The 14,918-nt window shown below is 43.8% G+C and overlaps 1 protein-coding gene across 1 annotated transcript; it reads left to right on the top strand.

Moving 5' to 3' along the window:
* The first annotated feature begins 686 nt into the window (after window positions 1-686).
* Window positions 687-2,051, top strand: LOC121535912 (gastrula zinc finger protein XlCGF49.1-like). Its single transcript, XM_045220382.1, has one exon. It carries the CDS (start codon window positions 973-975, stop codon window positions 1,636-1,638), a length of 666 nt encoding a protein of 221 aa, XP_045076317.1. The 5' UTR covers window positions 687-972; the 3' UTR covers window positions 1,639-2,051.
* The last annotated feature ends 12,867 nt before the right edge of the window (window positions 2,052-14,918 follow it).

The following is a 14,918-nucleotide window of genomic DNA, read 5'->3' as shown; positions in this document are numbered from 1 at the left end:
CTTCCCAAGATCTGTGCCTCAACACAATCCTGTCTCGGAGCTCTAATGACAATTCCTTCGACCTCATGGCTTGTTTTTTGCTCTGACATGCATTGTCAACTGTGGGACCTTATATAGACAGGTTTGTGCCTTTCCAAATCATGTCCAATCAATTGAATTTACCACAGGTGGACGCAATCAAGTTGTAGAAACAGCTCAAGGATGATCAATGGAAATAGGATGCACCTCAGCTAAATTTCAGGTCTCATAGCATAGGGTCTGAATACTTATGTAAATAAGGTATCTGTTTTTTATTTTTAATAAGTTTGCTAACATTTCTAAAAACCTGTTTTGTCTTTATCATTATAGGGTATTGTGTGTAGATTGATGAGGAAATACTTTTATTTAATCCATTTTAGAATAAGGCTGTAACGTAACAAAATGTGGAAAAAGGGAAGCGGTCTGAATACTTTCCAAATGCACTGTAATAACCAGTAAAATATCTTCAATGGGAATAGTGATGCGCCTGGCTATTGCTTTTTTCTTAATTTTCATTCATGAAATTAAATAAACACAACTTATGTTTACATACAATAACACACATTATAATGTATGAACTTGACCAGGTAATTGAATAAAAAAATTCCATATGTAATGTTCTCTGCCATGGTTGTAAAGTATATTTTCTAACTTCTTCCTGCAGGTGGTTGGCTGGAGGCTAACAGAGGAGACTGGGTGGCCATCTTGGATTCCCAGACGGGTGCAGCCAAGGACCCAGGAGTCAACATCACCGAGCAGGCCAGGACCAGAGGCGACTTAGTGGAGGCCAGTGGATGGGACAGCATCCTCAGCTCTGGGCTGGAGAACAACACTGTTAAGCAGAAACAGACAGTCGAACACAAAACAACAACCAAACTTAGTCTCCATGACAACAGACTGGTTGAGACCAGGGTGAGGCGTAGACTTGGTCTGCAGGGACGGGGAGGAGTCGGTATGCGGTTGGAGAGAACAGAAACAGACTCGGCTAGCGATACTCCATCCTGCTCCTATAGTTGTGATTCAGAGAGACTGATGGCGCCTCAGGTTAACCCACTAACAGGTGCTGCCTTCAGCCTGCCTTCTATAGGATCTATAGACTGGAACATGGACCCTGCGACAACACAGACACACCCTGGCCTTCGACCTCCTCACACTCTCTTAATGTTAAATCAGACCTCAGACAATGTCAGTGCTTCAACACTAAATTGCTACACAAGCCCATTGACAAATGACAGTAGTAGAGACAGAATCAGTAAAGGTGGCAGCGCCAAAGAGAAGCGCTTCCCGTGTTCGTTCTGTGGGAAAGCCTTCAGTTTCCCCAAACAGGTAGAGGTCCACCAGAGGATGCACACAGGGGAGAAACCATTCGGCTGCCACCTTTGCCGGGCTAGTTTCTCGGACTCGTCAAACCTGAAGAGGCACCAGAGGGTCCACACAGGGGAGAAACCCTACAGCTGCCCCCAGTGTGAGAAGAGGTTCTCCCACCAGCACCAGCTAAAGATGCACCTGAAGGTCCACACGGGAGAGAGGCCGTTTGCCTGTACGCACTGCGGGAAGAGGTTCTCTGAGAGGAGCTACCTCAGGATACACCAGCAGAAAATGCACACAGTCCATGTATAGTGTATAGTGACATGTATTGTAGTACTAGTTAGCTTGCTTTTAGTCAATTCTGTTGTTGGATTTAGTTGCGAACTGGATGAGGTTAACTGAGGAAAGAATGAGTATGATGAGGCAGAGTAGATGATATGGTGATGGTTGGTGTGATGGTGTCTTTAAAAATGGTCCACTGATGAAAAGTGACAACCTTGTCCTGTTTGATGCTTTTATGAGGAAAGTATAGTCCCTTAATTCATGTTTACTTGACATTAAGTAGTAAAGATGTGTGTTGAACCTTTTCCAAAGTATTCTAAAATGTATTTCATCAACGTGAGGGTACCAGATTTACTGAAAATGTAAAGTTTTACCATAGTGAGAAAAGTAATTATACACTGCTCAAAAAAATAAAGGGAACACTAAAATAACACATCCTAGATCTGAATGAATGAAATAATCTTATTAAATACTTTTTTCTTTACATAGTTGAATGTGCTGACAACAAAATCACACAAAAATTATCAATGGAAATCAAATTTATCAACCCATGGAGGTCTGGATTTGGAGTCACCCTCAAAATTAAAGTGGAAAACCACACTACAGGCTGATCCAACTTTGATGTAATGTCCTTAAAACAAGTCAAAATGAGGCTCAGTAGTGTGTGTGGCCTCCACGTGCCTGTATGACCTCCCCTACAACGCCTGGGCATGCTCCTGATGAGGTGGCGGATGGTCTCGTGAGGGATCTCCTCCCAGACCTGGACTAAAGCATCTGCCAACTCCTGGACAGTCTGTGGTGCAACGTGGCGTTGGTGGATGGAGCGAGACATGATGTCCCAGATGTGCTCAATTGGATTCAGGTCTGGGGAACGGGCGGGCCAGTCTATAGCATCAATGCCTTCCTCTTGCAGGAACTGCTGACACACTCCAGCCCCATGAGGTCTAGCATTGTCTTGCATTAGGAGGAACCCAGGGCCAACCGCACCAGCATATGGTCTCACAAGGGGTCTGAGGATCTCATCTCGGTACCTAATGGCAGTCAGGCTACCTCTGTCGAGCACATGGAGGGCTGTGCGGCCCCCCAAAGAAATGCCACCCCACACCATGACTGACCCACCGCCAAACCGGTCATGCTGGAGGATGTTGCAGGCAGCAGAACGTTCTCCACGGCGTCTCCATACTCTATCACGTCTGTCACATGTGCTCAGTGTGAACCTGCTTTCATCTGTGAAGAGCACAGGGTGCCAGTGGCGAATTTGCCAATCTTGGTGTTCTCTGGCAAATGCCAAACGTCCTGCACGGTGTTGGGCTGTAAGCACAACCCCCACCTGTGGATGTCGGGCCCTCATACCACCCTCATGGAGTCTGTTTCTGACCGTTTGAGCAGACACATGCACATTTGTGGCCTGCTGGTGGTCATTTTGCAGGGCTCTGGCAGTGCTCCTTCTGCTCCTCCTTGCACAAAGGCGGAGGTAGCAGTCCTGCTGCTGGGTTGTTGCCCTCCTACGGCCTCCTCCATGTCTCCTGATGTACTGGCCTGTCTCCTGGTAGCGCCTCCATGCTCTGGACACTACCCTGACAGACACAGCAAACCTTCTTGCCACAGCTCGCATTGATATGCCATCCTGGATGAGCTGCACTACCTGAGCCACTTGTGTGGGTTGTAGACTCCGTCTCATGCTACCACTAGAGTGAAAGCATCGCCAGCATTCAAAAGTGACCAAAACATCAGCCAGGAAGCATAGGAACTGAGAAGTGGTCTGTGGTCACCACCTGCAAAACCAGTCCTTTATTGGGGGTGTCTTGCTAATTGCCTATAATTTCCACCTGTTGTCTATTCCATTTGCACAACAGCATGTGACATTTATTGTCAATCAGTGTTGCTTCCTAAGTGGAAAGTTTGATTTCACAGAAGTGTGATTGACTTGGAGTTACATTGTGCTGTTTAAGTGTTCCCTTTATTTTTTTGAGCAGTGTACTTGTCACGTATCATTTTGTGCAATAACAGTTATGTACTTCACGTTGTGAGTGTAGGACCATTTTGTTGAAATTAAATACAAAATTGACTCTGTGCTGACTGGCTTGAGTTTCCCTTATCCCAGTCGAACCAAAACATTAAATCAAATCAAATCAAAATCAAATCAAATTTTATTGGTCACATGCGCCGAATACAACAGGTGCAGACATTACAGTGAAATGCTTACTTACAGCCCTTAACCAACAGTGCATTTATTTTAAACAAAAAAAGTAAGAATAAAACAACAACAAAAAAGTGTTGAGAAAAAAAGAGCAGAAGTAAAATAAAGTGACAGTAGGGAGGCTATATATACAGTAAAATAAAGTGACAGTAGGGAGGCTATATATACAGGGGGGTACCGTTGCATAGTCAATGTGCGGGGGCACCGACTAGTTGAGGTAGTTGAGGTAATATGTAGAGTTAAAGTGACTATGCATAAATACTTAACAGAGTAGCAGCAGCGTAAAAGGATGGGGTGGGGGGCAGTGCAAATAGTCCGGGTAGCCATGATTAGCTGTTCAGGAGTCTTATGGCTTGGGGGTAGAAGCTGTTGAGAAGTCTTTTGGACCTAGACTTGGCACTCCGGTACCGCTTGCCGTGCGGTAGCAGAGAGAACAGTCTATGACTAGGGTGGCTGGAGTCTTTGACAATTTTGGAGGGCCTTCCTCTGACACCGCCTGGTATAGAGGTCCTGGATGGCAGGGAGCTTTTCCCCAGTGATGTACTGGGCCGTACGCACTACCCTCTGTAGTGCCTTGCGGTCAGAGGCCAAGCAGTTGCCATACCAGGCGGTGATGCAACCAGTCAGGATGCTCTCGATGGTGCAGCTGTAGAATTTTTTTGAGGATCTGAGGACCCATGCCAAATCTTTTAGTCTCCTGAGGGGGAATAGGCTTTGTCGTGCCCTCTTCACGACTGTCTTGGTGTGTTTGGACCATGATAGTTCGTTGGTGATGTGGACACCAAGGAACTTGAAGCTCTCAACCTGTTCCACTACAGCCCCGTCGATGAGAATGGGGCGTGCTCAGTCCTCTTTTTTTTCCTGTAGTCCACAATCATCTCCTTTGTCTTGGTCACGTTGAGGGAGAGGTTGTTGTCCTGGCACCACACGGCCAGATCTCTGACCTCCTCCCCTATAGGCTGTCTCATCGTTGTCGGTGATCAGGCCTACCACTGTTGTGTCGTCGGCAAACTTAATGATGGTGTTGGAGTCGGTGCCTGGCCATGCAGTCATGGGTGAACAGAGAGTACAGGAGGGGGACTGAGCACGCACCCCTGAGGGGCCCCCGTGTTGAGGATCAGTGTGGCAGATGTGTTGTTACCTACCCTTACCACCTGGGGGCGGCCCGTCAGGAAGTCCAGGATCCAGTTGCAGAGGGAGGTGTTTAGTCCCAGGATCCTTAGCTTAGTGATGAGCTTAGAGGGCACTATGGTGTTGAATGCTGAGCTGTAGTCAATGAATAGCATTCTCACGTAGGTGTTCCTCTTGTCCAGGTGGGAAAGGGCAGTGTGGAGTGCGATAGAGATTGCATCATCTGTGGATCTGTTGGGGGCGGTATGCAAATTGGAGTGGGTCTAGGGTTTCTGGGATTATGCTGTTGATGTGAGCCATGACCAGTCTTTCAAAGCACTTCATGGCTACAGACGTCAGTGCTACGGGTCGGTAGTCATTTAGGCAGGTTATCTTAGAGTTCTTGGGCACGGGGACTATGGTGGTCTGCTTGAAACATGTTGGTATTACAGACTCAGTCAGGGACATGTTGAAAATGTCAGTGAAGACACTTGCCAGTTGGTCAGCACATGCTCGGAGTACACGTCCTGGTAATCCGTCTGGCCCTGCGGCCTTGTGAATGTTGACCTGCTTAAAAGTCTTACTCACATCGGCTACGGAGAGCGTGATCACATAGTCGTCCGGAGCAGCTGGTGCTCTCATGCATGCTTCAGTGTTGCTTGCCTCGAAGCGAGCATAGAAGTGGTTTAGCTCGTCTGGTAGGCTTGTGTCACTGGGCAGCTCGCGGCTGTGCTTCCCTTTGTAGTCTGTAATAGTTTTCAAGCCCTGCCACATCTGACGAAAGGCTCAGAGCCAGTGTAGTATGATTCAATCTTAGACCTGTATTGACTCTTTGCCTGTTTGATGGTTCGTCGGAGGTCATAGCGGGATTTCTTATAAGCGTCCGGGTTAGAGTCCCGTTCCTTGAAAGCGGCAGCTCTACCCTTTAGCTCAGTGCGGATGTTTCCCTGTAATCCATGGCTTCTGGTTGGGGTATGTACGTACGGTCACTGTGGGGACGACATCATCGATGCACTTATTGATGAAGCCAGTGACTGATGTGGTGTACTCCTCAATGCTGTCTGAAGAATCCCGGAACATGTTCCAGTCTGTGCTAGCAAAACAGTCCTGTAGCTTAGCATCTGCGTCATCTGACCACTTTTTTATTAACCGAATCACTGGTGCTTCCTGCTTCAGTTTTTGCTTATAAGCAGGAATCAGGAGGATAGAGTTATGGTCAGATTTGCCAAATGGAGGGCGAGGGAGAGCTTTGTATGCGTCTCTGTGTATGGAGTAAAGGTGGTCTAGAGTTTTTTCCCCTCTGGTTGCACATTTAACATGCTGGTAGAAATTAGGTAGAACGGATTTAAGTTTCCCTGCATTAAAGTCCCCGGCTACTAGGAGCGCTGCATCTGGATGAGCGTTTTCCTGTTGATTAATGGCCTTGTACAACTCATTCAGTGCAATCTTAATGCCAGCATTGGTTTGTGGTGGTAAATAGACAGCTATGAAAAATATAGATGAAAACTCTCTTGGTAAATAGTGTGGTCTACAGCTTATCATAAGATACTCTACCTCAGGCGAGCAAAACCTCGAGACTTCCTTAGTATTTGATTTTGTGCACCAGCTGTTGTTTACAAATATACACAGACCGCCGCCCCTTGTCTTACCAGAGTCAGACGTTCTGTCCTGCCGATGTAGCGTATAGCCTGCTAGCTGAATGTTGTCATTGTTGTCGTTCAGCCACGACTCCGTGAAACATAAGATATTACAGTTTTTAATGTCCCGTTGGTAGGATAACCGTAATCTTAAATCGTCAATTTTATTCTCAAAAGATTGAACGTTGGCTAATAGGATTGATGGGAGAGGCAGTTTACTCGCTCGCCGTCGGATCCTTACAAGGCACCCGGATCTGCGTCCACGATATCTCCGTCTCTTCCTCACGCGAATGACGGGGATCTGGGCCTTGTTGGGTGTCTGTAGAATATCCTTCGCGAACGCCTCGTTGAAGAAAAAGTCTTCGTCCAATGCGAGGTGAGTAATCGCTGTCCTGATATCCAGAAGCTCTCTTTGGTTATAAGAGACGATGGCAGAAACATTATGTACAAAATAAATTACAAATAACGCGGAAAAACACACATAATAGTACAATTGGTTAGAGGGCTGTAAAACGGCAGCCATCTTCTTCCGGCGCTGTTCTTCATATATACTTTATTCTTGAATAAAACATGTTTTATAATAAACTCCAATGGCTCCATTTTGTTAGGTAGGGGAGAGTGAAATAAGTTGAGCCAAAGGGGTAAGTTTCTGAATGGAGCCATCTCTGAATGTCCTTGAATGGCCCAGCCAGAGCCCAGACTTGAACCCGATCGAACATCTCTGGAGAGACCTGAAAATAGCTGTGCATGACACTCCCCATCCAACCTGACAGAGCTTGAGAGGATCTGCAGAGAAGAATGGGAGAAACTCCCGAAATACAGGTGTGCCAAGCTTGTAGCAACATACCCAAGAAGACTCCAGGCTGTAATCGCTGGCAAAGGTGCTTCAACAAAGTACTGAGTAAAGCAGGGTTCTTCAATTCCGGTCCTGGAGGGCCGAAACACCTCTGTTTTTCATCCTCTCCTTCTAATCAGGAGCTAATTCAGACCTGGGACACCAGGTGAGTGCAATTAACTACCAGGTAGAAATAAAAAACAGAAGTGTTTCGGCCCTCCAGGACTGGAATTGAAGAACCCTGGAACAAAGGGTCTGAACACTTATGTAAATGTGATATTTAAACAAACAAAAAAGTATATACATTTGCAAACGTTTATAAAAACCTGTTTTTGCTTTGTCATTATGGGGTATTGTGTGCAAATTGAGGGAGGAAAAAACTATTTAATCCATTTTAGAATAAGGCTGTAACGCAGGGGTGTCAAACGTCCGGCCCGCGGGCCGGATCAGGCCCGCAAACGGGTTTAATCCGTCCCGCGAGATGATTTTGTAAAGTATAAAAATGAGCTGCAATTTTTCAATAAAAGAAACTGCTGTACCAATTGTGTCCACTGGATGGCACAATAGCAATTGTGTTAAGCAAGCAAACTGTTTATACCGGGGCAGAGCAAATAGGTCAAGCAAGTGCAGCACGTCCGGATGAGCTACTTTGTTTTGCCCGAGATATTTATTACGGCTTCTACTTTTAACATTATGTGCTTTGGCACCCTCATTGCCCCAATATGTCTCTGTCAAAAAAGAGAAAAGTGGACGCAGAATGCAGAGTGTTCCAAGAAAAATTGTCATCCTTCTATTTATTCATGGGATTGAATGGGAAAGCTGTATGATTGGTGTGTTCACAGCATGTTGCAGTGCTGAAAGAATATAACCTTCGTCGCCACTATGTGAGTCTTCATGCCGACAAATATGACAACTTTCAAGGACAGCGGAGAAGAGAGAAGGTGAATGAACTGTTGGTGGGTCTGAAGAAACAGCAGTCTGTGTTTACTCACAGCCGAGACATCAGTGACGCTGCAGTGAAAGCTAGCTACCTCATTGCTAATGAAATCGCAGTGGCTTCAAAACCATTTAGTGAGGGTGAATTTGTAAAAACATGCATGATGAAGGCAGCAGAGATTGTGTGCCCTGAAAAGCACCAGGCTTTTGCAAATATCAGCCTGACAAGAAACACAGTTGCAGACAGGATTTCCGATCTTTCAGTGGATTTGGACAGCCAGTTGAAGCAAAAAGTAAAGTCATTTATTGCGTTTTCGGTTGCAATTGATGAAAGCACGGACATTACAGATGTTGCACAACTGGCCATTTTCATCCGCGGAGTTGATGACACATTGACCGTCACCGAGAAGTTTGTGGAGTTGGTGCCGATGACAGATACAACGACAGCAGCTGATATTTTCACTGCACTCGTTGGCGCGCTGGACAGGGTCGGAGTGGACTGGTCCCGCACTGTCAGCCTGGCTACAGATGGTGCATCCTCAATTATCGGGAAAAAAGCATGCGTTGTGACAAAGTTCAGAGAGAAAGTGCAATCTGCAAATGGAGGACGTGATTTTTGGACTTTTCACTGTATTTTAGACCAGGAGGCTTTGTGTTGCAAGTCATTAAAGATGGATAACGTCATGAATAAAACAAAGCTGCGCTCAAGGCTCACGCACAAGCACTTGAATCACATCCTGAAGTTGGCTGCCACTCAGGATGTGACGCCTGATATTGATATGCTGGTGAAAGCTAAAAGATGCCAGGTATCAGGAGTCAAATAAACTATGCAACCCCACTTAAAGTGCTGCATGAGACACCCTGATATAGTTCTGTGATCTGTGATATACTTCTGTGAATCACTGAGGCATTGTGTGTTTGTGTGTTGTTTGTCCTCAGAATTTCAAATAACTTGAGGTGTTTTATGATTAATAGTGATGTTGTGCTTTTGGACACACTGTCCTCAGGCTCCAGCTTTATGTTTATATGTTTTTATGTTGATGAGCTATTGTTTTTAATTGATTTTATTTTATTTGTATATTTAACCTATTCTTGACTCTGTGGTTCTTGCACTTGTTTGGGGAACAGGATTTCAGTATTTGTATCTACATTTCTGTCTGAGAAATGACACCCTGATATAGTTCTGTGATATGTGAAACAGTTATGTGAATCACTGAGGCATTGTGTGTTTGTGTGTTCTTTTTCTTTAGAATTTTCAAATAAACTTCAGGTGTTTTATGATTAATAGTGATGTTGTGCTTGTACTATTTTGGACACACTGTCCTCAGGCTCCAGCTTTATGTTTTATGTTGATAGTATTAAAACAAAGAAAACAATCTGAAGTTGTTGTTTTTAAGTTATATATACCATGATTTTACCGGTCCGGCCCACTTGGGAATAGATTTTCCTCCATGTGGCCCCTGAGCTAAAATGAGTTTGACACCCCTGATCTAGACTGTTACACGTCTAAAAGTTTCATGGTGTTACTTTTATCTCATCTGTGTACCGCTGTCCTACTTTTGCCCCCAACTCTTTTCTATACCTCCTCCCATACACTCTTGTGCAAATCATTTCTGCTTTCTTTGACAATGGTGTAATAGTGGAAAGGATTTGTTAGTTGCCCAAGACTGAGCCTTGTTCTGCCTGTAAAAGGCCCTGGTCGAAACAATGCCAAAATCACTTTTGATAGTCTCCGGGTCCATGTTGTAACAATAGTTTTTTGCATTTGACCATTTACAATAAATGTAGCAATATATATGAAAGCATTCCTCTGCCTGTTTGATCCATTCTGAAGGAAAGCAGTGACTACGTTTTGTGTGTGTGAGAGAATATGTATGCCTTCTTATGCTAGCAGAAAATCGTTACTTCCGAATGCAAGTTAAACGCCATTCCGTCTATACTGATACCAGACAAATGTATACTTATAAGTATTTTCAAATGTATTTCCAATATACTGCAATGCTATGTAGCTGAAGAGGGGTGACACTGTCAAGGATAGGAGTGTCGATCAGTTTCTGGAGGTCTGTGTTCACTGGCATTTACTCTCACATCTGCATCAAATCAACCTCTACAATAAATATTCTAGTTTATTTTATTACAAATATAGCAGTAGACAATCCTCCAGAAATCTGTTGACAATGACACATTCCTGTGTATTGGATCCTCTGTATATAGAAAAACGGCAAAAAAAAGATAATTTGGTATTTTCCATTGCTACTAACGTACAGTGGGGAGAAAAAGTATTTAGTCAGCCACCAATTGTGCAAGTTCTCCCACTTAAAAAGATGAGAGAGGCCTGTAATTTTCATCATAGGTACACGTCAACTATGACAGACAAAATGAGGAAAAGAAATCCAGAAAATCACATTGTAGGATTTTTAATGAATTTATTTGCAAATTATGGTGGAAAATAAGTATTTGGTCAATAACAAACGTTTCTCAATACTTTGTTGTATACCCTTTGTTGGCAATGTCACAGGTCAAACGTTTTCTGTAAGTCTTCACAAGGTTTTCACACACTGTTGCTGGTATTTTGGCCCATTCCTCCATGCAGATCTCCTCTAGAGCAGTGACGTTTTGGGGCTGTCGCTGGGCAACACGGACTTTCAACTCCCTCCAAAGATTTTCTATGGGGTTGAGATCTGGAGACTGGCTAGGCCACTCCTGGACCTTGAAATGCTTCTTACGAAGCCACTCCTTCGTTGCCAGGGCGGTGTGTTTGGGATCATTGTCATTGTCATGCTGAAAGACCCAGCCACGTTTCATCTTCAATGCCCTTGCTGATGGAAGGAGGTTTTCACTCAAAATCTCACAATACCTGGCCCCATTAATTCTTTCCTTTACACGGATCAGTCGTCCTGGTCCCTTTGCAGAAAAACAGCCCCAAAGCATGATGTTTCCACCCCCATGCTTCACAGTAGGTATGGTGTTCTTTGGATGCAACTCAGCATTCTTTGTCCTCCAAACACGACGAGTTGAGTTTTTACCAAAAAGTTCTATTTTGGTTTCATCTGACCATATGACATTCTCCCAATCCTTTTCTGGATCATCCAAATGCACTCTAGCAAATTTCAGAGGGGCCTGGACATGTACTGGCTTAAGCAGGGGGACACGTCTGGCACTGCAGGATTTGAGTCCCTGGCGGCGTAGTGTGTTACTGATGGTAGGCTTTGTTACTTTGATCCCAGCTCTCTGCAGGTCATTCACTAGGTCCCCCCGTGTGGTTCTGGGATTTTTGCTCACCGTTCTTGTGATCATTTTGACCCCACGGGGTGAGATCTTGCGTGGAGCCCCAGATCGAGGGAGATTATCAGTGGTCTTGTATGTCTTCCATTTCCTAATAATTGCTCCCACAGTTGATTTCTTCAAACCAAGCTGCTTACCTATTGCAGATTCAGTCTTCCCAGCCTGGTGCAGGTCTACAATTTTGTTTCTGGTGTCCTTTGACAGCTCTTTGGTCTTGGCCATAGTAGAGTTTAGAGTGTGACTGTTTGAGGTTGTGGACAGGTGTATTTTATACTGATAACAAGTTCAAAAAGGTGCCATTAATACAGGTAACAAGTGGAGGACAGATGAGCCTCTTAAAGAAGAAGTTACAGGTCTGTGAGAGCCAGAAATCTTGCTTGTTTGTAGGTGACCAAATACTTATTTTCCACCATAATTTGCAAATAAATTCATTAAAAATCTTACAATGTGATTTTCTGGAATAAAATCTGTCAATTTGTCTGTCATAGTTGACATGTACCTATGATGAAAATGACAGGCCTCTCTCATCTTTTTTAAGTGGGAGAACTTGCACAATTGGTGGCTGACTAAATACTTTATTTCCCCACTGTATGCTGGTTAAAAGTATAATTAAAGAAATGCACACATTTTTTTTTGCCACGCATATATAGTCCATATATTTAGCTTTTTAATTGAACCATGTGTAGTACATCTAAAAGAGACAATGAGAAATTCATCGTTCAACAAGACAACATAGCCATCAAAAGGGTAGAAATGTAGCATTGCACTTATGTCACAGTACTTTACAGCTTTGATTGGATACATAGAATATATGACAAAGGGTGATGTATTTATCTGAATTACTGTAGATTTGAATAGTTTAATCAGAAGTGAAGTATGGTTATAAGTCCAATGTGAAAATCTCAATTGAGGATTTCTTTATGAAGGAGGTGTTATTCATATACCCTTCTCACACTAAATAATCAATATATTATACTGAACAAAAATATAAATGCAACATGTAAAGTGTTGGTCCCATGTTTCATGAGCTGAAATAAAAGATCCCAGAAATGTTCAGTTCGCACAAAAAGCTTATTTCTCTCAGAATTGGTGCACCAATTTGTTTACATCCCTGTTAGTGAGTATTTCTCCTTTGCCAAGATATTCCATCCACCTGACAGGTGTGGCATATCAAGAAGCTGATTAACAGCACACCTTGTGCTGGGGACAATAACAGGCCACTTTAAAATGTGCAGTTTTGTCACACGACACAATGTCACAGATGTCTCAAGTTTTGAGGGAGCGTGCAGTTGGCATGCTGACTGCAGGAATGGCCACCAGAGCTGTTACAAGATAATTTAATGTTCATTTCTCTACCATAAGCCGCCTCCAATGTCGTTTTAGAGAATTTGGCCGTAAGTGCAACTGGCCTCACAACCGCAGACCACGTGTAACCACGCCAGCCCCTCCACATCTGGCTTCTTCACCTGCGGGATCGTCTGAGATCAGACACCTGGATAGCTGATGAAACTGTGGGATTGCACAACTGAAGAATATCTGCACAAACTGTAAGAAAAAGTCGCAGGGAAGCCCATCTGCGTGCTCGTTGTACTCACCAAGGTCTTGACCTGACTGCAGTTCGGCATCGTAACTGACTTCAGTGGGCAAATGCTCACCTTCGATGGCCCCTGGCACGCTGAATAAGTGTGCTCTTCACGGATGAATCTCGCGTTGCGTTGCCGAGTGGTTTGCTGATGTCAATGTTGTGAACAGAGTGCCCCATGGTGGCAGTGGGATTACGGTATGGGCAGGCATAAGCTACGGACAACAAACACAATTGTATTTTATCGATGGCAATTTGAATGCACAGAGATACCGTGACGAGATCCTGAGGCCCATTGTTGTGCCATTCAACAGCTGCCATCACCTCATATTTCAGCATGATAATGCACAGTCCCATGTCGCAAGGATCTGTACACAATTCCTGGGAGCTGAAAATGTCACAATTCTTCCATGGCCTGCATATTCACAAGACATCTCACCCATTGAGCATGTTTGGAATGCTCTGGATCGACGTGCATGACAGCGTGTTCCAGTTCCTGCCAGTATCCAGCAACTTCGCAAAACCATCGAAGAGGAGTGGGTCAACATTCTACAGGCCTCAATCAACAGCTTGATCAACTCTATGCTAAGGAGATGTGTCCCGCTGCATGAGGCAAATGGTGGTCACACCAGATACTGACTGGTTTTCTGATCAACGCACCTATCTTTATTTAAAAAGGTATCTGTGACCAACAGATGCACATCTGCATTCCCAGTCATGTTAAATCCATAGATTAGGGCCTAAGGAATATATTTTAATTGACTGATTTCCTTATATGAACTGTAACACAGTAAATCTTTGAAATTGTTGCGTTTATATTTTTGTTCAGTGTAGATACATACAATGTATACACATATTGCCAGATTATTGCTATCAACTGCTGGCTGCAAGGTATATTACCCCGTTTGTATCTTTTGGAACAATGGTAGTCAAGTTTATAAAAATTATGTAGAATATAACAGGTCTTGACCACCATGTTACGATGCTTCTTTAGGATCACATTGTTGTTGTCGTCGTAGAAGAGTCCGGAGATGGGACTGAGCTTGGTGGGTGCGCAGCACGCTTTGGGAACCTCGTCCGGCTTCAGAAGGTGAACCTGCCATGAAAAAAGGTCAATCAGACTTATTTATACATGCACTTTTATATAATCAATGATACTATCCTGTTTATAAAAGAGATATGGATTATTATTATGCAGATACTTCAGTGCTCTCCTACCTCAGTGGGCTGTGGCTTTGCCCCCCTTGTCTGAATTTGGTCAATATATTTTAAACCGGGTTGTCTGTGCTCCACAATACTTTATTATCCACTGAGTCAAAGCCTAGACTTTCAGAAGTTCAACAACAACTTCCATGAAACATGCTAAAACATTTCAATGGGCCATTGACCTAGCTAGTGACTTAAAAAGAACATTTGGTTTTTTTGTTATATATTATACCAACAACATAGGAAATCCTCTGGTGACAAAATAGGGTCAATAGAATTAGAATGATGAGTAGGAATGGCATTTTTATAGAATTCTAATGGTAAGCATAGAGTTCCAAACTCATTTCTATGGCAACACAGCTGTCAATTTTGTAAACAACAATTTTCAAAAATATGTGTTGCCAAGAGACATCTAACCGATAGAACATCTCGGCGTTCTATTGAACGTTTTCTGTTCGAAAACAACAACAACAAACTTGACAGATTTTTGAGACCTGAGACTGAAAGATCGACTGGAAA

Source organism: Coregonus clupeaformis, unplaced genomic scaffold, assembly GCF_020615455.1.
Source record: "Coregonus clupeaformis isolate EN_2021a unplaced genomic scaffold, ASM2061545v1 scaf3696, whole genome shotgun sequence".
Classification (NCBI taxonomy): domain Eukaryota; kingdom Metazoa; phylum Chordata; class Actinopteri; order Salmoniformes; family Salmonidae; genus Coregonus; species Coregonus clupeaformis.
Note: the sequence above shows the minus strand (reverse complement) of the source record. Positions and strands in the feature narration are given on the sequence as shown.

Bases quoted from the DNA above. Each gene is read 5' to 3' on its own strand.
- LOC121535912 (XM_045220382.1), top strand. From the start codon at position 973: ATGCGGTTGGAGAGAACAGAAACAGACTCGGCTAGCGATACTCCATCC.